This window comes from Heliangelus exortis, chromosome 2, assembly GCF_036169615.1.
Source record: "Heliangelus exortis chromosome 2, bHelExo1.hap1, whole genome shotgun sequence".
In the NCBI taxonomy this organism is placed as follows: domain Eukaryota; kingdom Metazoa; phylum Chordata; class Aves; order Apodiformes; family Trochilidae; genus Heliangelus; species Heliangelus exortis.
In genome coordinates, this window is record NC_092423.1 from 67,347,992 (window position 1) to 67,375,097 (window position 27,106).

At 37.5% G+C, this 27,106-nt stretch overlaps 1 protein-coding gene across 3 annotated transcripts; it reads right to left on the reverse strand.

Moving 5' to 3' along the window:
- Nucleotides 1-1,848: 1,848 nt before the first annotated feature.
- PRP4K (pre-mRNA processing factor kinase PRP4K) lies at nt 1,849-27,106 on the reverse strand. Of its 3 annotated transcripts, XR_011724387.1 has the most exons (19): nt 26,985-27,106; nt 21,816-23,009; nt 18,720-18,893; nt 18,295-18,450; nt 17,549-17,630; nt 15,815-16,025; nt 13,432-13,505; nt 12,276-12,366; nt 11,772-11,919; nt 10,447-10,584; nt 9,157-9,310; nt 8,096-8,210; nt 7,459-7,610; nt 6,894-6,980; nt 5,138-5,922; nt 4,582-4,627; nt 3,973-4,058; nt 3,088-3,133; nt 1,849-2,034 (listed from the first exon to the last, which is right to left on the reverse strand). XR_011724387.1 is itself a non-coding variant. In XM_071736526.1 (15 exons), exons 1-15 carry the CDS (start codon nt 27,020-27,022, stop codon nt 5,719-5,721), a joined length of 3,018 nt encoding a protein of 1,005 aa, XP_071592627.1. In that variant the 5' UTR covers nt 27,023-27,106; the 3' UTR covers nt 4,376-5,718. The 3 variants fall into 3 exon arrangements, 1 of the variants encoding a protein (XP_071592627.1); XR_011724386.1 differs by having other exon boundaries at nt 4,582-5,922; XM_071736526.1 differs by lacking the exons at nt 1,849-2,034; nt 3,088-3,133; nt 3,973-4,058 and having other exon boundaries at nt 4,376-5,922.

The following is a 27,106-nucleotide window of genomic DNA, read 5'->3' on the forward strand; positions in this document are numbered from 1 at the left end:
GATGTCATTGTATTACAAAAGCTGTGGCTGACACCAAGTTTCAAGGTCATCCTGGTGAGTTGGATTGTGACCAACAGGCTGAATTTCAATAGAGAGAAGCACCTTCCACTCATAGTCCTACAGCTGAATTTTCTTTGGATGATTCTACTGATGATGGTTATTTTCTGCTGATGCTGAAAAATGAGATACCCCAAGAACTTTCATAATTGCTCTGATTACCTCAGAAATACTTGAAGAGCAATTACTTTAGCAAAACCTCAGCCCGTTAATTTGAAATCTGGTTCTCACTGATCTTCTCATCAAGGAAGAACAAATTCTGTCATAGAGGTAAGATTGCAACATACACGCAAACCCACTCTGTTAAGCACTTCCCTTTCCCAAGCCCTTCAATCCCTTCACGGTTCTGAGAATGTGCTCTTCCTTTGTCCTTGTTGGAAAACAGAGGAAGGAGAGTCTGATGCAGTATAGTGAGGACTTTTTCCAACACTTGCTATTCTGTGCTAGGGCTTGCAGAGAGCACAGTGCTGTTTTTGAAGTTTTTCATACGCTTTTTTTTTAGGTTATGACCTGCTTATTTCTGTCTGCCCAGGAGCATTACATTGTTTCTTATTAACTTACACTGAACCACCTATCTTTGCATATATCCATGTTTTAACTAATTTATGAAAAAATTGCTTGTATCTACTGTATAGAAAGATGCAGGCCACAGTTATCAAAAACAGTGTTAATGAGACAATGAAGGATTCAAAAGCTGTACCACAGAAGGGCCAAGTTTTTCATTTAGAAAAAAAGTGTTAATTTGTCTCAGGTCTAAATCAAAATTTATTTAAGCATTGAGATGAACAAAGCTAAGATGTGCAAGTCTAGGAGCCCCACTTGGCAGCTTCCTTTCTGTACCCACATAATGAGTATAAGAAATAGAATCATAGAAAGTTAAGGGTTGGAAGGGACCTTGAAAGATCACAGAGTCCAGTCCTCCTTGTCAGAGCAGGGTCACCTACAGGAGGTCACACAGGAACACATCCAGGTTGGTTTTTAATGTCTCCAGGGAAGGAGACTCCACAACCCCCCTGGGCAGCCTGTGCCAGCGCTCTGTCACCCTCACAGTGAAAAAATTCTTCCTAATATTTATATGGAACTGCCTATGCTCCAGTTTCTACCCATTGCCCCTTGTCCTGTTGTTAGTCACCCCTGAGGAAATCCTGACTCTGCCCTCCTGGCCCTTGTCCCTTACATATTTATAAACATTACTGAGGTCACCCTTCATTCTCTTCTTCTCCAAGGTGAAGAGAGACAGCTCTTTCAGTCTCTCCTCATAAAGGAGATGTTCCACTCCCTCAATCATCTTGGTCACTCTGCACTGGACTTTCAAGCAGTTAAATACACTTAGGTTAATAATGTGATATATAATTCACAAAAAAGGAAAATACACACTCCATGCTGCTTCTCCCATGTGATTAGCCTCACTCTTTTCTTACAAAGATAAGTGTACAATTATACCTGGCTTCTGTTCTCTCTAATACAATGTAATTCTTTCACCCCCTAACCTCACACAGGCTAGAACTCTCTATAAAAGGTAAAATAAGGCATAGGGGGAAAATCAGAGAAATCCACTAGACATTTACTGTCAGTTTTATCAAAACTAGGAGGGAGGCAATTTAACAAAAGACAACAGCTCCATTTGACACATACCCAGGAAGACCTTTACACAGATTATTTAATGCCTCTGCTACTTAAGCAGACAACCCCATTCAAAGAACTACACTTTGGTTTTAGTGCATTTAAAAACTGCTCATCTGTTTAGCAGCTTTGCAGGTTGACATCTGTAAACACCACAGAAGACAGGACTTAAGTTCTAAATATACTTTATTAATTTCAAGCAATTGCCACTTCCCAACATTTTCCACCCAAGTTACAATTTTACACATACTGTAGAAGATGGCTCTATCTCCAGTAGTATCACAAACTGGTTTGCCTTCTGTGTACCCATCCATATACACATAATGCTTCTTCAGAGGTTTAATGCCACTTACCCTACATATGGAGATAAAGCATTATTAAAGAAAGGTTTTAAAGAAGCCATTAGATTCTATCAAAACCAGTTCTTAATTTTAAAATTATAGGAGCATACATCAATTAAAACACATTCTGACTGCATAGGGCGGGTATGTTGTTTATTAGGAATGCTTGGGAAACTAATTATGTTAAATGTTTAGCTCCTTGTCACCATAAGGGAGCAAGAAACTGAAATTAGCATGGTAGAGTCAGCCAAACTTTCTATGTGTGGGATGTCAGGTGAAGACAGAAATCACATCTTCACGTGTAGGAGGGAAAGAAAAATTATCCTCCCTCTTAGATCAGCTGAGATATATTTCAAGACAAAACCTCTGTTGCACAACTGTTCTGTTTGCACCAAGCTGCAAGAGCTGGCATTCAGCTGACAGCAGTGGCATTGGCAGCTACTTTGCTCTCCTCAGAGACCACGGGCTGTTGGGACAGATGTTGCCTAAAACTGAAGAGGTTCCCCAGCAGTGTCAAGAAGTCCCCAATTCCAGAGGCTTCTCAAGACAGAACTAAAAGATTTTCTATCTTTCCAGCAACAAGTAACAGCTGAAACTCATTCTGAAGGACTGAAATACGCTTGGTTTTAGTAACACCTGTCAGCTGGCCTCCATATCAACAATAAGGTCCAACAGAATTAAAATATATAAGGAAACTTCTGAAGAAGAAAGTGCATAATCTACTTAAATATTTACCAGTTAAAACACAAGGATTTTAACCAGACACAACTGCAGATTTCTTCCTAAGTGTCATACATTTTGCACTGATCATTCTCTCATTTTAAGAAACCTGCATTTATACAGTAATGTTTATTTACCTACATTTAATCAAAATTAAAAAGACCCAATATTGAATCAGAAATGAAAACCAAATAAAAGCACATCTATGCAATGATTTCTTTTACAGAATGTTTCAGAAATTATCAGTACTGCAGCAGTGTTAATTCTGAATTGGAATGCTGGAAACAAAAAGATTAAGACAGAACTAAAAGAAAAGTATTTTTCATATCTTTTATAGGACAGAAACCTTTGTTCATGTCTTCTGGTAGCCATCATCTTCTTTTGAACTGCACCTACAACACAAAGAACAAGTAAACGAGCAACTTTACGCTTCTCCAGAATAGCTTAAAACAGTTCTGTAGGCATTAAGGGGCATCTTTCCTACTGCTTTGTTTCTGTATCACCAACTCATTTCATTGTTTTATATTCCTATTTTAAGAATAAAGTACAAAGCAACATAAAGCCTAAGCTATCACTACATCTGTGTAAAACTGCTTCAGAAGGTCTGCCTATGCTGTAGAAGTGCAAGTTAACTCCTCTATTTAACTAGCAAGCAACTAGTCTTTCATAAAACATCAAAGTTACTTTATTTCTTCTATGAGCAAGCTACTTTATCTCCTCTATGAGCAAGATACCTAAATATGCATATATAAGGATTTTTTTTTTAAATCAAGAATTGTACAATATATATTGAGGAGAGACAGGTTGAAGGTTCCAAATAGGCATACAAAACCACCCATCTCCTGCTTGTTTTCGTAGTTAGTTCATTACATCTCCTTGGTGGGGCATTCCCCACCAGCAGAATGACAGCTTTGTGTCATTTTTCCATTCCTGAGTGCACTAAGAGTGCATGACTGCTGCCATTATGTACCTAGATGGACACAAAAACCCTTCTTAGTTTGAAGTAGTAATATAAAGTATGTGAAACCAGTGGGGTTTTCACAGCTTTTTGGAATATATTAATAAAAATGGAAAGGTGAAGTTCTTAACATTTTCAAAGAGAACACTAGAACAGCAGCATGGACCTGAAAAGTTTGATTCTGGTTTCCTCAAGCTGCACAGCTAACTCAAATGTTTCAAGCTGTTTTAACTTGTTGCTAAATGTTTATCTACACATGCTGTCAGAAATAACCTTGTTAGGAAGGTGAAGTTGGTGTCTCAGCAAATCAGACCCATGGAGTAGGCGTTGAGTGGCCTGTGACTCGCTTTCCTTTTTCTCTTTCAGCACCATCAAAAGGAAAAGTGAGAAAAACAGCACAAACATTAGTTAAAGCCTGAATTTAATCCCATGTCCTACAGGAATAATTTCATTACAATGAAAGCAGACAGACAGTATCTGTAGGGCTTTTTGCTTTGTTTTTGTTTAAGCAGTGATAAATATTTATCTAATTAACATAGCCTATAGTTCTGCCAAAGATAATAATGTTTAATAATCCCTCTAATTAAGTGATTATTAGAAAATGCAGGGGAGGTTCTTATAAATTACCTGATTTACCATCACTGAAGACAGATTCTTTTAAAAATGGCTACAAATGCCTTGTTCACAAAAGACTTTATTATCTAATGATGCATACTGAAAACATACAGAAATCTGCATGGTCCACTTTACATGCAGCAGAACAATCTTCACTTTACAATAAGTAAGTGTCAACTGTTTTATGCAAGAGACAACACTTTAAAGTCACATTTCTTAAAGAAAAGCCTCATTTACAAAAGAAATAAAAGGTAAAGAAGCAATTACCGCTTTTAAAAAGCAGCTGCTTTGTTCAAGAGTGGAAGGTTTATGCCTGTATTGAAAGACAACATGATCACAAATAATGAAAACAATGAACAAATGAAACACTTTTAGCATAAAGCAGTACACTTTCAAAATGACATACAAATAGTTAAAAATTTTCATTATGTTGTCTATCCTTTAGATATAAGGTCTTTCGAATGAGATCCCAACATAGGTAATTACTAAATGAAAACTCTTCCTTAAGTATTGGTTCTATGTCATAGTGAACTGTATTTAACAAAATGTATACAAAGTCTATAGCAAGTTGATTAAAAAAATTAAAGTAATAAGAAACAGTACACTGAAGGCGCTCTATCCATCAAGTGCGCACTCTCAAAATTTTAAATGTGATGAACAGAACAGAAGTTGTAACTATGCCACGGTTGCAATGCCAGAAAATAAAACAAGACCATTTATCAAACATGCAGGGAATTCTGCCACAATGCTATTGTCTCTCATTTGTCAGTTGTTCCAGTAAAATAACAGCTTAAACACCGGTGATGTTGATGGGTTAGCTTACCTTCAGTGTACTGAAAGTTGTACACAACCTGCTTTAAAAGAGGAGACCATCCCTGCGGGCAGGCTCAAGAAGGAACAGACCCCCTTCGGCACTGACTACACCAAGGGCATGCTGCTGTGGCCTGCACACACACACCTAGGAAAATGTGAATATAAACAGCATTTATGCTGGCCATTTTTTAAAGACAAAAATGAAGCCAAGTCTGCTAAAAACAAATCAACCACCCAGTATTACCGCTCTTTTTTTTTTTTTTTTTTTTTCCTTTTTTTCTTTTTTTATAACAGATGCTTTTTTGTTTTTTATAATATATATGAACTGCAACCATATACATTAGCATTGTACTTCTGTGCAGTCTTGGCAATTAAAACGGTTCTACAGTGAAAATTTTCACGTAAGACACAAAACAGAATTACTCTAACATTTCTAAAAGAAATATCAGCCTTGTTGTTAATTCAAATGTGTCATTTCTTCCTCAACTTTGCAGGGCAAATATTTATGTTTATATACATTAATAACTGCTGTGAAATCTCTTCAGTCTTTGTATCTTAATTACTCAAACCCTTTGAACTTCTTCATCTGGTTTATATTTTTTCCTGGATGAAGGCATGCTGCAGAGCCTGGTTGATGCTAATCCGTTTAGCTGGGTCTAACATTAGAATCTGGTCCAACAAGTCCTTTAGCTGGTGTACTTTTTTACGCTGGTCTTCGGGGAGTCGTTGGCACCCAATCAAGTCTGCTAACAGGTCCTTGGTTGGATTAATGGTGCTCATAACAGTAACTTTCTCCTACAAATACAAAAATGGCAACCTTGTAGAACAGAAGTCATGCACAAAGCCCTTATCCCTTCCACAGTGCTTCAGCAGCAACGTTTGTGCTGCTGTTGAGAGGGTTCTCTCACATCTGATAAGCAACGCCCTTTGTCACAACCTGGCCTCACATATCCTCATGAGGCACAAGATGAGTGACAATAATTCTGTCAGGGGTGGGACAGGCTCCATCTTTTGCCAACAGCAAGGGCACACAAGAACCTAACCATCCCAGGTAACTGGGAACTGACAAATTTGGATTCCATGTGGAAATGTCTCAGAGCTGACCACTGACCCTGTCGTTCTTGGTAAATAGAATCACAGAATAGAATCATAGAATCGGCTGGGTTGGAAGGGACCTCAGAGATCATCAAGTCCCAGACCATGGCACTGAGTGCCACATCCAGGCTCTTTTTAAATATCTCCAGGGACGGAGAATCAACCACTTCCCTGGGCAGCCCATTCCAACCCTCTCAGTAAAGAAATTCTTTCTAATGTCCAACCTAAACCTCCCCCAGCACAACTTGAGACCGTGCCCTCTTGTCTTGCTGAGAGTTGCCTGGGAAAAGAGACCAACCCCAAAACAGACTCTTGTTAAAATAATACCAGAAGTAAGAGACCTACTGCAACATAAGCACATTATAATGAAGCTGGACATCCTTCCCTAAAACGAAGGCAGAATTTCTTTTATGACTAACTTAGGGATAGATTATGTGGAGATACCCTGTATACCTACCAAGACTGAACTTAAGATTTCTCTTAAACAGATTCCTAAATCATAGGAACAGTTGCTGTTGCTACTTCATAACTACGTAACCTCTCAATGTTGCTGCAAAAGCACATTCTGAGCGTTTATGAAGTATTATTTTTAAGGAAAATGCCAAAATATGATTGAAAGACTGCAGTAGTAGCAACGTTTGGAAAAAAGTAGTAGGTGGATAAAGACTTACCCTTTCTGTCACTTTATCTACTTCTATATACATAAAATTGAGATTTTGATCAAAGTGCTGATCTTTGAACACACCTTTTCGAATCATCTGAAAACAAAGGAGAGGCACAAGTTTCAGGCAAGTTGTTTGTGTCTTACAAATTCCAATTAGTGTCAATGTCTACAAAATCATTGCAACATGAATAATTGAATACTAATGAAAAATACAGGATATCTTGATATATAATATCAAAAAGTAGTGCCTAGACCAAATGAAAAATACAAGTTCAAACCAGCTGAAAAAGAGCAGTCTCTTCCTTTGACTTACATATTTTTTCAGGTCAGTGCTTGTAACGTTTCTGCTTTCACTTTATACTTAGTCTATGAAAAAAAAGCTGTATAATTTCATGTTGTAAGATTTTTACATCAGTAAAAACTATACAGTTAGAGTGATGTCTAATATTTACTTATTGATAAGAGATTTATATGACAGGAAATAGAATTCAGGGGAAAAAAGGAAGCAAGTTCTACTGTTTATTACAGCAATTTCAGATATTAGTTAAAAATCCCATAATTATTTTTCTTACCTTGTTTGGCATCTTTCCTTTGAGATCCATGGCTAGTTTCAACATATGGTTATTGGTTTTTCCAGGAAAGAGTATTTTTCCTGTATAAAGTTCATATAATGTGCAGCCTACAGACCACATATCTATACCATAGTCATACATTTTTCCTATAACTGAAACAGAGCAATTACAATTAATTCCATAAAGGCAGCCTTAAAAGATACATCACAAAACCAGACAAGATGAAGTAATTCTTATTTTGAAACTGCTGGTGCTTCTTCACTTAGGAATAAGAAGTCACCATAAAAAATTATGAAAGCCTTTTAACTTTTACTGCATCTGTTTTAGAAAGGCAGGTTTCTACCTAACTAATCAGCATGAATTAAATTAGTAAAAAACAAGAACTCAGAACTCTAAATTAAACTGTAACTATAGAAATCAGAATGTCTTCTCCCTGTCCTCACTGAGCTGACCACCACCCTACACGAAGAGCCACACAAGCATGCTTTCAAAGTCTGAATTTTTGAATGCCATTATGTTTCCAGAGTGGTGTTTTGCTAAGACCAAACAGAGTAAATTGAAGTCAAATTCTCAGTTTGTAGTACTGGTATGCTCCTCTATTGCTCAAGATACATGTAGCCATACTGAATGTACTTACTGATTTCTGGAGCTCGATAAAATCTACTAACTAGATATGGGGTGATGTCATTATCTGCAACATGAGAAGCTGATCCAAAATCACAAAGCTTCAATATTGTTTTAGACTCATTAACCTGAAAGTTAAACATAAATATCCATTAACACTATTTGTAGACAGAATCACCAATAGCATTGTAAAAGTAACAAAAAAACTTTTGGCCATTAAATTACAAGTTCGTCCCATTTTTCAAATTCTTCCTCTCTGTATTCCATGGAAACTGAAACCTTCTTAAACGGAAAGTGACAGCTAATGTCTTAAGATCCTACAAAATACAAAAAAGGTCAGTTTCACATGCTTTTCCCTTACCAAAATATCCTTGGTGAACCTGAATTTCATTACAGATACTGAAACTGTACATGTTTAGATTTCCAACTCTAGTATCCAGAATACCACTCACAAACCAGCATATTATTTGTGTATCTTATACCCACACAGTACATTTTACTGTTATGATGGGAAGAACACTTTAACTAAAATAAAAATCTGCATTTGTTACGGGGATGACTACTGAGGAAACCAAAGGAAAGAGGCCCGATTCCTCTGATGTAGCTCTCACACTTTCTATTTCTCAGAATGTTTAATAGAAACAGAAAAGGCAAAATAAAGGCATTAGGGACTTTTCCTCCTTATTCACATAAGCATTATTTTCATTCAGACTCAAACAACTTTCTTCCACTCTGCAGAAAACAAGAACATTTTTCAGCTACTGATGAAAAACGTCCCAAGACTTCTCCTAAGGATACTGTGTTACATTGGAAGATCTGCTTTCTAAGAAGATTCCATTGGATGCAGATTTGTTTGAGAAAGAAGATACTAAATAAGATCTTATTTAGATGCTGGATTATATTTCCTACTTACTATTGTACCATGATAGCATTTTATATCAAAACATGAACCCTTAACATTTTCAGCCCAAGTCAATTTTTATTTCATCTAAATTAACAGAATTATATTAGCTTCAAATATTTCATTTTATACTACAGACTATGTAAAACAAGTTTAAATTATTTCTTACTTACCAAAATATTATCTGGTTTAATATCTGCATGTAAGATATTGCATCTTTTAAGAAGTTTTAAAGCCAGGAACAACTGCTGGCTGTAGGAACGCACAGCTTTAATATGGAGCCCAACATCTTTCCCATACTTTTTTAGCACCTCTCGTAAATTCATACTATTAAAAGAAAGGGAGAGAGAAACAGAAAAGATCTTAAAGAAAAAATACAGCATCATCCCAAGCTGTAAGACAAACGAAGAAACCAGTGAGCATTACACTTTTTTGGAGAAAAGCAGCATTCAACACACATACTGCTTTGTTAGCTACAGCCATGAGATAAAAATGCTGGTGAATGAGATCTGTCCTATACTGTGTAATTACTTATTAGACTGAACTTACTTATTTCAGAACATACTTCTAAATCAAGATTAATTTGAGAGGAATTATTTGCACACAAACAGCATTCTCTTAACAACTGCACTGCCTTTGTACTTGTTTACTGAATAAATTATGAAGCATGCAAAAGAGGTAAGTTGATGAGGCAATTTTTTTGATGACTTAAGCAGCAGGTAAAACCACCACAATTTCCCAACAATAACATCATTGCATATAAATAATGTACAAGTGTGTTAGAAGAAGATAATGCAATGGAAGGAAAGAATTTGTTTATGGCTTATTAATAAAAATATAATAGTAATTTCATAAAATTTGCATCACTTCAACACATTAACATATCTTCACCTCTAATAAGGCAAAAATTAAAATATGACAAACAAAAAGCTTAGGGTTATGAGCTATGGATGTCTCTATGCAGGAATGGGAACTAAAGCCATCAATATATTCAGATTTATCACAAAACTGTTACTACAACTAACCTGGCAAAACAGCCTAATCATTTAAACAAAAAAATGAGCATGCAAAGAAAGCACTGGAATAATTGTTTTCATTAGACTGCTCTTATATATCTATTCTTCATATGATATACAGGATTTGCTGAACCTCTCAGGGAATGCATTCTTAATCCAAACACTTAAAGAATTACAAAAACTAATACAAATATTTTGACAAACACACAAAATAAATCTTAAGATGAGCACTGGTGAGAATACATTATTTTCAGATTACATTATGTTTCAGATACTGTCCAGGCAGGAAGTTCACAATAATTCTTTACACAAGACAGAAACAGTTCAGTAGTCTGTGGATTCTGGATACAGAACAAGGTATCAAAAGAAAAGCCAAACACAGAAAGGTAAAGACCACTCAGCAGTACTTTACTTTTTACAGAGAACCCCTAACATCTGTCATCCTACCTGAGTGGTTCAAACACCAGACAGAGATGTTGTTTGTGGTAGAAATGCCTGAACAACCGTAAACAATGAAACTTGTCATCAGGATCTGCATCATTGAGCTTCTTCAAAAATTCCAGTTCTTTTAGGCCAGTTTTTTGCCTGAAAACAAATAGATATTATTAGAAAACAAAATAATGAAATTGTAGAACCACTTTTATATTTAGTAATTCATTTGCTGGGTTATAATATTGATAAATGAGAAGCGTCTTGCCATTACTTAGTTGTACTATGGCTTTCAAAAATCAAAACAGTGGTTTGCTGTCATTGCCTACACAATGAGTAAGTTTATTTGATTGTGATCTTCACTGTACTTCTGTAACTTACTTATTCTCTCCCCCTAGTTGCATGTAAAGCTAAAATTAGCTTTTCTCCTGTAATATGACACTATGATTTCAACCAACATTCACTTGAGAAGCGTACTTTTTAAAAAAAAGTATTTAATCACACGCATTATTTTAAAAAAGTTTTAAGCTACACTGACTATGAAGCCAAATACACACTCAAACTGATTATTTGTAGGACATACCAAACTGAAATAGCATCATTCCCCCCTTTTCTAGATACATATCCACATAACTCAAAGTAACCCAGTTGAACACACAGCAAGACAACTTTTAAAACTTCCAAGCAAGATACTTTCATTTATGTTGTCTTTAATGGAAGAGGACATTATGCATGACTGTAGAAATACTGAAAATGACTACTAGAGAAAAGTCCTCACATATCACAGGTTTAGTAGATCATACGTGTTAATGTGCACTCATTCTGTAAGACCTCTTTTTGGTTTTTTTTTTCAACAGAAAGAGTCCCATCCCTTTTCACATATCTTATATGAATACAAAGGGAAAATACAAAAATAATTGTTGTATAGAGGGCCTTTTATAAGTTGCAGAGGACCAATTAGGAGCTAACCCATAGCCTGCCAAATTGATTTGGTCCATCCAACCAGAATTTTTACAGTTCACGGCTTCCATCTCAAAAGTTTTCGGGCTGCACAGGCCTTGTAATTAATTTGTAACCTTGTTTCTTGCTGTTCCCTGCAGTTTTGCAAATGAGAAAGTGCCTGATGAAAACGCAAGTACCCTTCTCCTGTGATAGCTGTACAGAAGCGTGGATACATTGTCCTCAGGCGCTTCCCATTCATTATCTGGCTCATATTAGCAGAAAAGGCAGGAATCACAGCTGTAATCTGTTACTTCACTTGAAACAAAGGGAGATGCAAATCACATCATGAAAAGACTTCCATTACACACACTTTATTATTATTAAACAAAAATGTTACTTACATAAGTTCATTGTTCCTGATGATTTTAACTGCTACTTCTTGGTTGGCTCTTGCCATGTCCCTGGCTCGCACTACGTTACTGAAGACTCCCTGACCAGTGTAACCATAGACATTGTAACGTTTATCTAGAACTTCACCTATATTAACACCTGAAGGATGAAATCAAGCAATTTAAAGAGTTTTTAGTCACACACGTAACGAAACCTTTTATGAAAAATAAACCATTCTGTATAATTCAGAAAAATGGGGCAAACAGTCTTCATCAGTTAATTTCATAGCGCACAATGTTTTTAGCACCTTGGAAATTACGGGGCAGAAACTTGGATTCTAGAAGTCTGAGGTCTTTCCCTAATTGAAGTTAAAACCTGCATACTCGATCCTTACAATACATTACACACCGCTATATGGCACTATGGTACATTTACATAAGACTCATTTATAAAAAGGACTGAAATGTTGCTATCTTTTCCATTCAGCACCTTCCAAATCAACAAACACAACTTACGGTAATAGCCTTCTGCATCCGTCCAGTTATCCCTGAGATTGGGGTTTTCTTTGAAGTCTTTTCCAAACCCAGCAGCCCTTAGACGAGCACTCTGAAATTAAAAGCAGCAGCTTTGCTTGTTTGCTCTTGGTTTTTCCTTGCTGTTTGCTTACCAAAAGACCTTTTACTCCTGCAACACTGTTCCTACCAGCCACAGTACAAACACACTTAACTTGTAGAAGAGATAAACTACTGCACACAAAATGCTATTTACATAGCAGTATCTGAAGATTGATGCAAGGAAGAGGATGGGAACAACCAATAGAACTATTACTAAACATAAATGAGTAATGTTTTAATTAATGCCCATAAGGAATTTATACAAGTAATTTTAGAATGCCATTTTTGACCATTTGATTAGGACTTTTTTTGTATACGTTTGAAGTAAAAAAACAATTTTCAGGGAAAATGGAACTGTAAGTCGTGAATTTCCACTCATTCAGTGTCACTTCACAGATCTCATATTATTATATTTATGATCAGAAAATTATTACAACTGCTGTTGACATATCTGAACAGACTTGGCAGTATATTACAACCAATTCAAATCTATGAGTAGTAACAAATACCTTCAGTTGAACAACAGCTTCTGGATGGGAGAACTGCCCACTTGCAAGTCATTTAAATACCTAGTTGTAATTTTCAAGTTTTTAAAAGCACACACACCCCCTTCACCCACTCCAGCACAGCATCATTAGCAAATTAAAATATCTTCGACACTTTTTAATTAACCATATATAAACCTTTGGAAAAACCCACATAATCAGAACCAAGCAGCATGGTAACACTAACATAAAAATTAACCCAGAAACAGATTTGTTACTCTGTACTGTTATCTATAGACACACATATATATATACTATATATTTTAGAACAGCAGGTGAATTCCCTGGTGAGTTATTCTGGGAAAGCTCCGACTGATTTCAGAAGGATTTCCTTCATTGAAATATTAAATAAGAACTTTCTTGCCATGGCTGATCAAAAGATTCAGAACATACCATCCACTCTAACACATGCTTTTACAAATGCAAGTTCACACAACCATCAAGTGACAGTAACATCCTAAAAAAACCCCAAGCAAATAAAATCATACATTTAATCTCCAAGAATTACCTACATCAAAGTATGCAGCAAACATATCATCTGATTCTGTGAACATATCTGGAGCTAGCAGTTTCTTCTGAGCTGAACCTTAAAATAAAATTTAGATTACTTAGCATGAAAAGGTAAGAAACTAATAACTCTGTTATCAGCATAATTTGTGACTTGGTATTTTTACAATATAATCTAAAATCAGTATGTAGACAGAAAGGTAGCTCTACTAACATTTCTAGCAAATACAATTTTACATTCTAGAGATACAAAACTCAGACTGGTTAATTCTTCAAATCACTTAAAAAAAAGACACCTCAAAAAAGTACATACTTACACAAACTACAGATAATGACCACATATATAAAAAAAGAAATAAAATGATTGTGTGCATCATGTTTTTGTTATACGAGTTCAAGCTTTTCTGCTAATCACAAGGGTTTTACTTAAAAAAAAGTTGTAAAGCCCAGAAGTTATTTCTTTGGAAAGCGTTTTCTTCAACCCTGTCAAAAAGGTCCTCATGTAGCTTTTACTCAAAAAAAGAATGTTAACTATTACATTTAAGAGAAATATTGGTAATGTGGGCAAGATTATCCCTTTCTCACCTTTTAATGATCTTTAAAGTCCCCAAGACATTTTACTTGGTTGATAAGATAAAAGCAAAGAAATATAAATTAAGTACATGTTAGTGAGAACAAATAAACTTCAAACTATTTCAAACACACATTATGGTAGCATCCCTCATGACCATGGTGCATCACAGGCACTCCCTTTAGGGAATTAAGCAATGGAGAAAGATAAATCATTTTCCTTAGATGCTTCAGGTCTCATGATACATATAACCAGCCACTTTCACATAAAATAATTGGACTGAAATCTTCTGACAGCATCAAAAACTTTCATCCATCATGCTGACACCAATCAAGATACAGATCCTTCCATCAACTTTCTCAAATTTTCTTAGTTCCAGTTACACTTGCACTGGACTATAATGAGTTACCAGCTACTTTCTGGACAACTTCCTATCCTACTTCTACTAAATTAAAAATAGTTCTTACAAAAAGATGGTCCACTACTTACATCTGTTGTTGTAGCCACCTCCAGCCCAGAACCCTACCAACATATGAAATTCCCAGATTTGAGTGTAACAAACCTTTTTTGTAGCTTAAAAATGTTTATGTAGTTAACAGGTATATTTTCATACACCTTACTAACCAAAATTAGAAAGCAGTACATGCCTCTGACAAAAAGGGGAAAAGATACTATCTTTTAGAAGACTAAGTCCAGAGTTGTCGTATGCAAATAAAGGATACAAAATATAAAATACACAAAAGTGTGTAAGAGAGTTCTTTTCACCTACATTGTGGGAGAACAACCTGAAAACATGCTGCTCAAGGCAAAATCAGGACAAAGCACAGAGCAGCATAGCAGTCTCAAAGTTAAGCAGCTTTCTTACTTCAAAGAGAAGTATCTCCACGTTTAGCCCTCAAGGATATAGCTAGAGCATGACATGAGATACAAGCTAAATGTCCATCTCCTGAGGGGTTGGACAGGTTTCACAGCCCTTGTTAAAGAGCACACTATTGCAATTAAACTGTAAAAAGAAACTGAAGTGGTTGAAACTAGCTCAAATATGTCCATAGAGCAAATAGTCACACCTTCTGGCTCCCAGGAAGACGTATGGTAATCCACTTTCAAAAGAAAAAAAGGAAAAAAAAAAAAAAGGAAAGAAGGAAGGTGCACTGGGAGATACTGTAGGTTACTTTTGCAGCAGCAGGCACACGGTAGGTTTTGTTTCAAGGTACATATCATTTCAGTATTGTTGTACCACAGATTACACACAGAGAAGAAATAGCCATTTCTCCAGCAAGAAGTTATGACATTAAAATGGTCCTACTAGCAATGACTCTCAAAACCCTTCATCATCCTAAATTACTACAGACACACCTGTACTCTTCTAACACAGTGGCTTTGAAAAAAAAAAAAAAAAGACAAAAGGTGTATGGTTTCCAATCCATCACAAAATAAAGACTAGAACTGCATTAAGCTTCTAAGAAAACAACATATGTGAGAAGAAAAACCATCAAGTTATAAAGGGTGGTTCTTAACTATAAAGATAGACACTATTTGCTGTTCCTATTTTATAGTATGAATTGTGTTGAGTTATTAGAAATAGAGAGAGCATGATCTATTTGTATTATCCCTCTTAGCAAGCAAGCTTCATGTTTATGTTACACCTTAAGTACTCTAATATTCATGGAAACATTCTCAAATTCTATCCAAAAAGTCAATTTACTTCCAAGTCTGGGACTATATTAGGAGATTAAGCAAAATGCTCCTTTTAAGCACTCTGCTTACAAGTTGAGCTTTCATAAATTGCACTATAATGTGAGATTTCAGATTCTTACCATTGTTCTGTTCAACTGTCATGAGGTTGTGCTTGGCTTTTACTGATGCCTCAAATGTGTCCACATTTTCCCGTTCGTACTCTTTAACATCAGCAGCAACTCTTTCTAGGATGTCATCTGGCGAGTTAGAGCGACTGCGAGTACTGCTTTGAGGACTGCTTGGTTCAGATGGCACAGATATATTGCTGTCTTCTGTCTGGCCTTTGTATTTCTAAAAGGAGATTTAATTAGTAATCTCACTATCATAGCTTCTAACAATTTAAACCTTTCATATTCACTCTTCCAACAGTGTGTGCTAAACCTTTATCTTTGCTATCATAATCACCTACAACTCTGATGGCAACAAATTACTTGCAGAATGGGATATAGCTTTTGAAAGCTCATTTTGCCACAATGCAGCACAGCCCAGACCATAGAAATCGACTGAAAAACTCATGTGTCCTTCATGCTTTTACATTTCTGTAAAAACCTACTTCTATTTCTATTTTTTGTTATGACAAACCATCAGTACCAACAGATTCATTACTAAACTATTCTAGCACACAAGTAGTGAAATAGTTTTTTAAGGAAAAATTAATGATCTTGCATCCTAGAATAATTTTTACTAGTGCTATGGTACAGAAAAGTAGTTTTTCAATACAGGTTTTTATTTGAATTGTACAACCTGCTCATTAATTCTTGTTGAAAATTTCAGATGCACTAAAAAAGTTTAAGATAAAACCTTTACAATTTTTTTAAACTCAAGTAGTATGAAATTATACAAATGTCACTTCCTCTCCCAAAAGTTAAAAGTCAAATTTAATAACCACTGATACCACTCAGTATGAAGGTTGAACCATTCAATAACACAAGTAGAGGTTTCCTATTTAGGGAATGAAGCTTTGGAATTTGCTTCCTGCGTGGACCTACAGCTGTAACTTACCTTTAAAATGAATATATTTTTATCTTGTTTTGCTCAGTCACAGTTCTAAAGGATTTTTCAGTGGGCTTTGTAAAAAAGGCAATGAGCTGTATTTTTATTGCTGAAGTCAGCTGCACATCACAACCATTTTTTCTACATTTTCTATATTTCTACATTTTTCTACAATTACATATTAAGTAAATACGCTATAGCATTTTGCTTATAATGACCTAACTTTGTGCCAAATCCCAACTTTAAATATATAAACACCCATCCTCTGCTGTAGAATTACATACCCTTCAGCCACAGCTCCCTTTCAGTGGCCTCAATCACATATTACTTGACACTACCAGGAATAACATGTTCATGTGAATTCACACATGTAACTGAATACGTTATTTGCTTTCACGAAGAGGGAACCCATGTCAGTAGCTCTATATTTTGGAAATGGACAATTTCTACTTGAAACAAACTGACCAGTTAGGTTAATTGATATGTAACTTAATGCTATATTGACATTATAGTATCAATGATACAGCTAAAAAGAAAGGCTCAGATTAAGGTAATTGAAAAACATTTTAAAGATGTGACAGGACTGTCAGAGAATGTTGAACTGTAGCACAAAAGACTCACAGAAGAGTTGCTTCAGTCTTGAAAGCAACACTGTTGCAATCTAAGTGTAAAGTTTAACCAAGATCAACATTTACAATAAACTGGAAAAACAGTAATTACTACCCTAATGTAGTAATAGGCTAAGAGCCTTCTTTTATCACATTTTACTCTAAAGCCAGAAAATTATTTTCTGTCATTCACATGATAATACAATAATATACCTGAACAATTGCTTGCCGCTGTAATCTTCTTTGTCTGATCTCTGCTTCTTCATCCTCTTCCTCCAAATCAAAGTCTTCAAGGCTACAAAAAAAAAAAAAAAAAAAAAAAAAAATTACTTGTTATGTAACACGATAAATACAAGATTATCCACTGATTTTTACCAAATGCAGATCTTTGGCATAGAAAGCACATAATCTATTAAACAATAGCTATTCAACTGACTCAGAAAGCAAAGATGTATTAAATCCCAGTGTGTACATTTACATGTCCTTACAGAGAAAATTTATCCTTTAATATCTCTTTGGAGATCTCTTTGATGGGACTTACATCATTCACCCTTGATAATTTGATTAAGGATGCATACTCTTGTGCAATTGGATTAAGTAGATATTTAGCAAATACAAAATAATTTGCAGATGGCAATTAATCCTTTCAGCTGTTACAGTTTTTCCTCAAGCCTCCACAGACCAAATTATTTTCAAAAGATACTAATGAGGTCTAAATTAGAAACAGCAACATACCATCCCCTCAAGTCAGCCCACTATACATCTTGGTATATCCTGCATACTCCAAAGTTTGTTAGATCACCTTAACAGTAATTTGACAAGATCAGAAGTACTAAAACATGATAATGGTTTCAGGTGGCAACAAAAAAAAACCACCCCTAAAGATAAATGTCTGTTCTTTCTCTATTAGTGGATCTGTATTTTTAGATAATCAGTTAAAGTTAAAAATTAATTCTTACTTTTCATCTGATGAAGACTCCTGTTCAGCTTTCATACCCTCAGAAAGACTACCTTTAAATTTGTCTTCTTTAACCTTGCTTCTGCTCCTACGTCTATGGCCACCACGTGATCTGGACCTCCTTCGAAGGCGAGATCTACTTCTTCGACCTCTATCCCTGGAAAGAATAAAAGAGGGGTTTTGGGGTTTGGTTGAGTTTGTCTTATTTGACTAAAAGGACCAAAACCTATTTATAAAACATAAAGGTAGGTAATGACTCAAAAATGAGGACAAATGAATTTATGTAGGACAACATTAATTCAACTACACTAGCATACATATACATGTGAACCAAAAAAGGCATCGTATTTTTTTACATGTAAGATAGTAACCTTTATTCTTTTAGTAATATTTACAAAACATTAAAAAAAAGCAACGTGTCCTCACCTCCTCCGAGGAGACCTGCTCCGCCTTCTCGGAGATCGGCTACGCCTCAGGGGTGTACGAGACCTCCTTCTAATGGGGGTCCGAGACCTCCTTCTGGATGGGGACCATCTGCTGGGTGGGCTGACATCTTTTGATCTCTCACGTCGAGATAAAATATCATCTCTGGTCCGTGTTCTTAAAAGAGAAGAAGAGAGCGGTAGTATAATCAGAAGCAAGATGAAAACAAACAAACAACAACAAAAAAAAAATCACGATTCCTTTCAAAAGCTCACTTAAAACTACTACTGCAGGTGAGGGACCACCAGCTGGGCTTCTGAGGAAGGGATGGCTAAGGGGAGTCACAGAGCTGGCTGCCCTTCTGACAAAGGGTCTGCCCACCCTGATAAATACGTCCATATGCAGGCCTCTCTCGGGGCAACTCTGGAAACTGAGCTCGTGAACCACTATCACAAAGCTACGAGAGGTTTTAAAACAAAGCTTCTGTTTAAGTCTTACATAAATAGTGGTCTGTTCTCATGTTTATCAGAAATGGAATTTAAACAATAAATAAAACCCCAACACTAAGTTTTGAGAACTTTCTCAGCACCCTTACAATACAGTACTGAAATTGAAGACCATGCTGCTCCACAGCTACTACCTTAATGTCTATTTCCAGCTGGGCGCTAGAACTTCAATGTCTCCAACATTTCAAAGACTGTAATACAGCAGCTGAAAATTCTAAAATTTTTAATTAACATGTAAACTAACCCTTCTCAAATTAAAAAATAATTCAAGTTTGACATTGTGTGCCACTGAAAATTTCTTTGTTCTTGTGTATACAGATTCATGATTATTCAAGAAAAAATAATCCTTGCTGGGACAACTACATTAAAAGGTTTAATTGTATTCCATATCAATGAGGCTTCAATCAAAAATTCAAAAGATGTTAAAAAAAGTTAACAATACTAATGAAGCTGCAACAGAAATCTTTGGAAAGTACTGTTCAAATAAATTGTTGCTACCTTATTTCTTCTCCCCCCGCCTTCCTTTTTTTCCTTTAAAAACCAAATTGGGAAAAATTATTTCAGGTGTCTTCAGTGAACAAAATCTCTTGTGTCTGAAAGATTAATTCCATTTCAGTAATAGTTTTTTTAATTTATTTTGAGACTGTTAGCTTCAGTTACCTCGGCTATGCATAACGAACAGGCATGCAGAACTGGCTTAAAACAGTAAGCAGTGGGGCAGAAGGAAAATTTATGCACATGCAGGAGTACTGGCAGTTTCTACAAGAAATCACTGTAGACTCAAATAGTGGAACAGGCTTATCCTTCTAACCCATTTAATTTCTGTTATGCTCTTGTGAACAACATTACCCAAAAAAATCACAGGATGAACCATTATCTCCAGGCTTCCTGACTAACAAAGTGGTTCTACTGCCAAATCCCAATAGAAATATCTAAAAAAAAAATGGATCAGTTCAGGCATCACAGGTATAAAAAGTAGAAGCTGATAAAGAATTCATAGTAACATCACATAGTGATTAACTTAATTCAAAGACCTGAGAAGTATCTTCCATGATAAGAACACTGGAAACAAACATGAAAATAAAATGACTGGGAATTTTTGGTTAAAACTGTTCATTAAAGCTCCTGAAATTCGCCGGAAGCCTGAGCAATTAATGCAGTTAAAACTCCCAACATAGGTGGAGTTACTTCAGGATGTAACAATTCCTAGCGATCTGCAAACACTGCCAGCAGAAAATATTTCTTAATAGCCTAACATTCACATGCTGCTCACGAATGTTAAGAGAAATATGAATTTGATATCAAAATTTTGGACAAATGCACCACTTGAAATAGCATTTAGTCAACCAGTTCAAAGTGGCTGCAAATCAAGCTGTCATGAGAAAGGAAACCAGGAAAAACGCTACAGAAGTCAAATTCTACGTCAAAGAAACTTGGTGGTTGCACCAATACACTCCTGATTCACCAGAAAGCAGTCAGATAAACTGCTAGTGTTGACAGTATTGCTTAATCTGGTCAACACCTCTGGGGCTGTCCTCTAAAGTACCTGCAGTACTGCTAAGCAAACTCACAATGTACTTGTAGAAGATAAACCAAACTCAAACCCAGAAAGACTCTCACACTTACTAGGTGCTTATTTACTGAGTTAAATCTTTGTGGTTCCAATCTATGGTTTAAAATTCATACTTCTGTGTTCTTAATTCTGGGAGTGGGTGAAGCCAAGCCCCATGATAAAATGTTTTAAATTACTCATTATCCAGAAGCACTGCTGAACTCCTCTGCCAGTTGAACTTCTTACATTTAATGAATTAACTTCCAAAAATGTATACACTTGGATTGTTCTCTGCTTGGGAACTTATCATCCAGACCTTATTACTTTAGAGAAGGCAATGATAGTAATTATTGTCTCCTGGCTTATATTAAATTTCAAATTAACTGCTCTCGTAAGCTAAATTATCTTTTTAATTCTTTTTTTAATATTTCAGTCTTTCTCCTTGAAGTATACGCAAAATACAGTAATGATACAAAACAGACCAATAAAAAAGAAACGCTGCTATAACTCGAGCGAACAAAAAATACAAAATATTTTTAGTAAAAACAGTGAGAAGGATATCTTGATATAAAAGTTTTGCTTAATATTCACACAAGCTGGCTCAATCATTAGGGTTTTTTTGGAGGGAGATAAGCTGTTAATTACTCATTTTTAGCCAACACTCACATGTAAGAGTGGAAGGGACTCTCACACCTCAGAAAATTCCTGAATGCAACAGAGCTGTTAACTAAGAAACAAAAGCCAAATTCTGAATTGAACTGAGTAACAAAAAGGAGATCCTAAGCTACAAAACTTGTTTCCAGTAAGGGTGTGAGCAGCAAATAATTCAGCATTCTAACAAGCAAAGCTGAATTTGCATGTCTGACAGAGGGGGGGGAGGAAGTATTTTTTTGAAAACTGAATACCTACAAAGTGAACTCATAATGCAAAGCACAATCCAACTGCATTTTGAAATAGGTATTTTCAGAACACAACAAACAACAAACTAGAAGTTCATTCTGTAACACATTTTTGTGACGGTTCATTACAACTTTAACTTACCTGGGAGAAGAAAGACGCCTCCTTTCTGATTCTCTTCTTTTCCTTTCTGCAGACCTGCTCCTTACTCTTCTAACTGGAGACCGCGTTCGAGAGGGGGATTTACTCTGTTTAGATCTACGATCGTTAAAGAGAGGGGATCTGCTTCTTCTTGACTTTTCCCGTTGTTTTGGAGATAAGCTTCTTCCTTTTGGACTACGTCCAGGTCGTCTAGGGGACCTGTTTTCTTTCCCTGAAGAAGCATCTTTAGAAGGAGATTTAATTGGCTTTTTTTCTTTTTCAGTCTCTGATCTCCTAGGTTTTCTATCTTTGGACCGTGATCTTCTATCTTTGGATTTGCTTCTTAGTTCTGTTGGAGATTTAGATTTTCTGCCACGATCTCTGCTTTTGTTTTCATTTACAACCGGAGACTTTCTGCGATCTCTCGACTTACTTTTATCATCCACCTTATTTCTATCTTCTGGAGGGGATTTAGACTTCCTGTTTTTCTCCTGAGATCGTCTTTTAAGCATTGGAGACCTAGATTTCCTTGTCTGATCTTGGGATTTACTTCTCTTATAAGGGCTTTTCGATTTCCTCCTCTCTTTGGACTTGCTTCTAGTTGTCTTCTCTTTGATTCCATCAACTCCTGCCTTGCTCTTCTTTTTGTCAGATCTGTGCCTAGTCCTTTCTTTTGATTCACTCTTACTTCCTTTCTTGGAACTAGTTTTATTGTCCACAGGTTCTAATTTCCCCTTAGCGTTCGACTTGGTTGTGGGTTTTGTTCCATTTCGTACTTTTTCATTAATCTCCCCCTCTTCTTCAGATCCAGACTCATAACCTTGTAATATTAATCCCATCCCAGACTGGACTTTTCCTTCCATTAATTCGTTTTCAAGTTCAGCTTTCAACAATGCTCTTTGTTTCTCCAAGTCTTCCAGAGGAGCTAAAAAATCAATTTTAGTTCTTTTAGCTGGTCCATCTTCCTTGTCAGAGGTATCAGCTACCTCTTTTCGTTTATGTTTCTTATGTTTGTGTCTGTGTTTATGTTTTTTGTCCTTATCTTCCTCTGAAGAATGTTTATGTTTCTTGTGTTTACTTCGGTGTTTGTGTTTCTTTTTTTTGTGTCGGCTGTGCTTGTTCTGAGGTTGGTCTGCCTCTGATACTTCCCCATTTTCTTCATTTACACTTTTCTCAGATGCATCAGCATCCTCAACCCTGGAAAAAACAACAACTGAGTATCAGTACTATCTTGTTGCAGTCCATCTTATGTTGACAGTCATTTTCATGGTAGAAACTAACAGGCATTTACCTATCTTTGGAAGGATTAAAAGTGCACTCCTAGTGTAACTAAGATATAGCAGCAGACAGACTTCCTCACAGACAGACAACACAATGGCAAAAAAAATACTACAGAAAGATGATACAGCAAATGCACTAACAAAACTAAACATGGGTGAAATCAATGCTTATGCCTTTAGGTTCATTACAGACAGTACCTCTTACTAGTACACAACAGTGCTGTGTATTTATGCCTCCTCTCCATCATCTACATTATCTACTTTTCCACTCTAATGACTAACCCAAGCTATGCCTTTTAAATTTATTTTCAAATGACAAAACACAGTTGTGCTCCAAAGATGGAAACTTTTTTCAAGGGATGACACTGACCACCTAATGAAACCACCTTGCAAAATCTCACCTGGAGTCAGCTGATTCTTTTTTAACTGCTAGCTCTAAGTGTACACACCTGTTAGAAGATCAGGAACTGCATTTATATTATTTATGCAGTACATGGTACACTACTGAGGAACATGATCAATTAAGGAAGTCTAATTTCAGAAAAGTTTTCTGATAGTATACAGCAGACTAACAGCTTCCTGAAGAAAAAAAAAAAAACCAAACAAAACCACAACTGTAATCTTTAGACCTTTAATACAGCACTGGCCAGAAAAGCAAAAAAGAAACTTCCAGACAGTTATTAAAATAATGTAGAGTGTTTCTTCTGAGAAAGAAATAAGTATTTCAATGAGGTAGTCACAGCAACAAGCAATTTAAATAGTGTACTTCATAACTTCAAAAACTATAAAATGAAGTCCTGACTTTATGCATTCACTTAAACTGTCTTCCTTTTCAAACCTGGCTTACCAGTAAGTTTTTTACAGTATTTAGCTGTAAAAATTGATCTCCTTCAGAATATCAATTCCATTACTGTCTGAGGCAAGAGGGCTGTTTGCCTTCTGGAAACTTGCCAAATATAGGTACCAGAGTTCACCCTTCTAGAGGCTCACTTCACTTAAGCTACAGTTTCAGAATGTACTAGCCAACATTTCAGTAACCTAAATATATTCTAAGCCTCATTCATTGAAAAGAAATTCCCTGAACATGTTCAAGAGTGGTGAAGAGGGGGATGTACAGAGAAATGGAGAGACAGATTATGAACTCTACTAGCTTAATACAACAGATGTTTCTGCAGAATATGACCCATGATCCAATAGAATAAATACAGCAGAGGTATCCTAAGCGAGGCTTAGAGGATGGCAATTCACATTTGTTTGAAGTCTTCCTAGTTATAGATAGGATATTCAAACAGCACACAGTTACTGATTCTCTCCTGCTTGAGTTATTGTGAAGTCTAGTGCTAGTAAATAAACCAGAGTTTTGTGCAATATAGACTGAAATTATTTGCTAAAAACATTAACACTTTAGTACTCCAAAATGGGGTATTTCTTAAGGGAACGGACTTAAAAATATGCAATATTCAGAGACTTAAGTTAGAATACTGTATTCTTTTTCTTCTTTATCTTTCTCACTACTGCTGTTTACTCAAAGCAGATAGAAAGAAGGGCATTTTTCTTAACTGCTTCCTCCTAACACTCCACACCATTACAACAGAGTATCAGAAAGGAAGAGTGAATGCCTTAAAATGAGCTTGCTCTACTTGCACTTGGCACAGAAGAACTGAAAAAGGGAAAATGTATTACATGTAAACTTTTTCAACTGGATTTACAACCCAGAGCAAGTATGTCAATGGTATAAGTTGGCTAAAGGGCACAGAAATGTCAAAAGCAGAATTTTAAGGGAGTTCTGCATCTTTCAAAATTTCTTTTAGTGAGATGCAGGGTGTTGTGTAAGTCCCTGATAACACATCAATGATACTTCAACACACTATAAAGATATTACAGAACAACAAAAATCACATCCATTCAAATTCGTTCAGATCAAGTCTGCTCTAGTAGAAGAAAGTTAAACTGAAATCTGTAAGGAAGGTATTTCATTACTGTATGTAGTTCAGTGCTATGTAATCTCACTTTAGATTCCACAAAAGCAAGCTGATAGCCAAGGCACCAGAGGAGACACAGCACTACAGCAGCAACTCCGGCTGCAGGAGGCTGCTGAAACAACCGTCAGCTCTCTTTGCATTTGCACCTCAACTGTAAAATTACTATTAATTTTGTCAACATGCATAAAATATTTTAAGAGAGTTTTAAGAGTTTATTAATGGACAAGAATCTGTTTATTTCAAGTAACTTTATCAAAACACAGATAAATCATTTACTTCATTTGAAACGCTTCCGAGGTGTAATGACATGGATAAGAAACCTTTTAAGAAGATTTCAGCAGGTAATAAGGTAGCTCAGTAACTACATATTTGGGTGTTAATGGCTTTAGCAGAGGAATAGTGACATGATCTTGTTACAGTCCCACCTTTCCTTACTTCTGAATTAAGGGAGAATGAGAGGAAGTCCTTGAAGATTTGCAGAGATTTCACCCAGATTTTCCTACATTCAGACTTCCTATCGCCAGAGAGCTCCATTCCTAGAGCTTATTGCTCTGAACTATGTTTCTTTATACAATCCTAAATACTTCATGTGCTCATGTGTTTTACATGGCTTAAGTGTAACCACTGCTTCTCCTCACCTGTTTACCTACTTCCAAGATTAACAAAAATAAAAAAGTCTCAAATCGTTTCTTTTAAAGGGAGAAAAGAAATACAGAAATCGGATCATATGGCAAAAAATGTTTGCCGAGAGAAGAGCAGCAATAAAGTAGGCACCGAGCTGTCACCTCCGGGAAAAAGTCCCAGAGAAGAAAGAGCATCGACAAACCCAAACCTCTAAACGCTAACGGGGTCAGCCCGGGAAATGCACCCCCAGAGACCCGCTCCGTCGGGGAGGCGGCAGCTCCATCTTCGCTTCCCAACGGGAGCCGGGAGTTGCCAGTCATTTCGAGGGCTGGAAGGAGGGGCTGGCGGCAACAAATCGCTTTTTGCTTCCACCAGCACAGACGCTCTTCACAACGCGAGAGCGCCCGGGACTCCGGGGAGGTGAGCTCGCCGCAGGGCGGGCAGCGGCTGCGGGCGGAAAGGCAGCCCCGAGGCACCGGCTGACCCGGCTCCCCGACCCCCACGTTGGAGGAGGCCTCACTCGGACACAGCCGCGGCCCAACGGGTTGGGGGAGTGGTGGTGGGGAGCTGGTATCCCGGGGAGCGCCTGCCCGGCTTCGCCTCAGGGATGCCCGACCCCGGCTCGGGATGGCAGCGGCCTCACAAACACGCGGAGAAAGAGGATATTCCCCCCCCTCCCCCTTCCAACCCCCGCCGCTTCCTCTCCCGCGGCACAACCCGCCTCCCCGGGGAGGGGCAGGAGGTGCCGGAGCGAGACTCGGGCGGGCCGCTCCTGAGGCCTAACCCCCCCTATACACACCCCCCCCCCCCTACCCCCTCCGCCTTGAGGCGGGAAGGCGCACGCGGGACTGAGGACACCCGCCCGCAGGTCCTGGTCCTGGTCCCGGTCCCGGTCCCCAGGTCCCGGTTCCCCTCCCCCCACACCAAACGGGCCGCCTCGCGCGCGCCCATCTCACAGCCTCCTTATCGTTACATCCCACCCCCCCCCCCCCCCCCTTCCTTCCTTAATTCCCCATCTCCACTTCTCCCCCCTCCATTCCTCCCCCGCCTATCCCGGTCCCCAACCGGAGAGAGGCGACTACCGCAGCCCGACCCCGCTGGGCCGCCTCACGGCGTGGCGGCCGGCCAGCCAGCGGCTCCTATGGTAACCCCTCTCCTCCGGAGCCGCCGCCTTCTCCCCTCTCCCTCCTCCACCCGGGCCTCGTCTACCCCTCGCCCGCGCTTCTCCTCCGCCTCCCTCCCTTCCCGAGGCGCCATAGCGAGGAGCCTCCTTGCCGCTCTCTTACTCGGGCGCTCGCTGCTCGGGTTCCGCCGCGGCGGCCATTTTGAACTTCCAAACTCCTTCGCTACCGCTGGGGGAGACGCGGGGCCGCGGCGCAGGCGCAGGCAGGCGCCGCGGGGGGAAGGG

Coding starts and splice junctions, on each gene's coding strand:
- PRP4K (XM_071736526.1), bottom strand. CDS start 27,022: ATGGCCGCCGCGGCGGAACCCGAGCAGCGAGCGCCCGA. Junction 23,010..26,984: donor CCCGAGCAGCGAGCGCCCGA/GTAAGAGAGCGG, acceptor TGTTTTTTCCAG/GGTTGAGGATGCTGATGCAT. Junction 16,026..17,548: donor AGCGGCAAGCAATTGTTCAG/GTATATTATTGT, acceptor ATCTCCTTTTAG/AAATACAAAGGCCAGACAGA.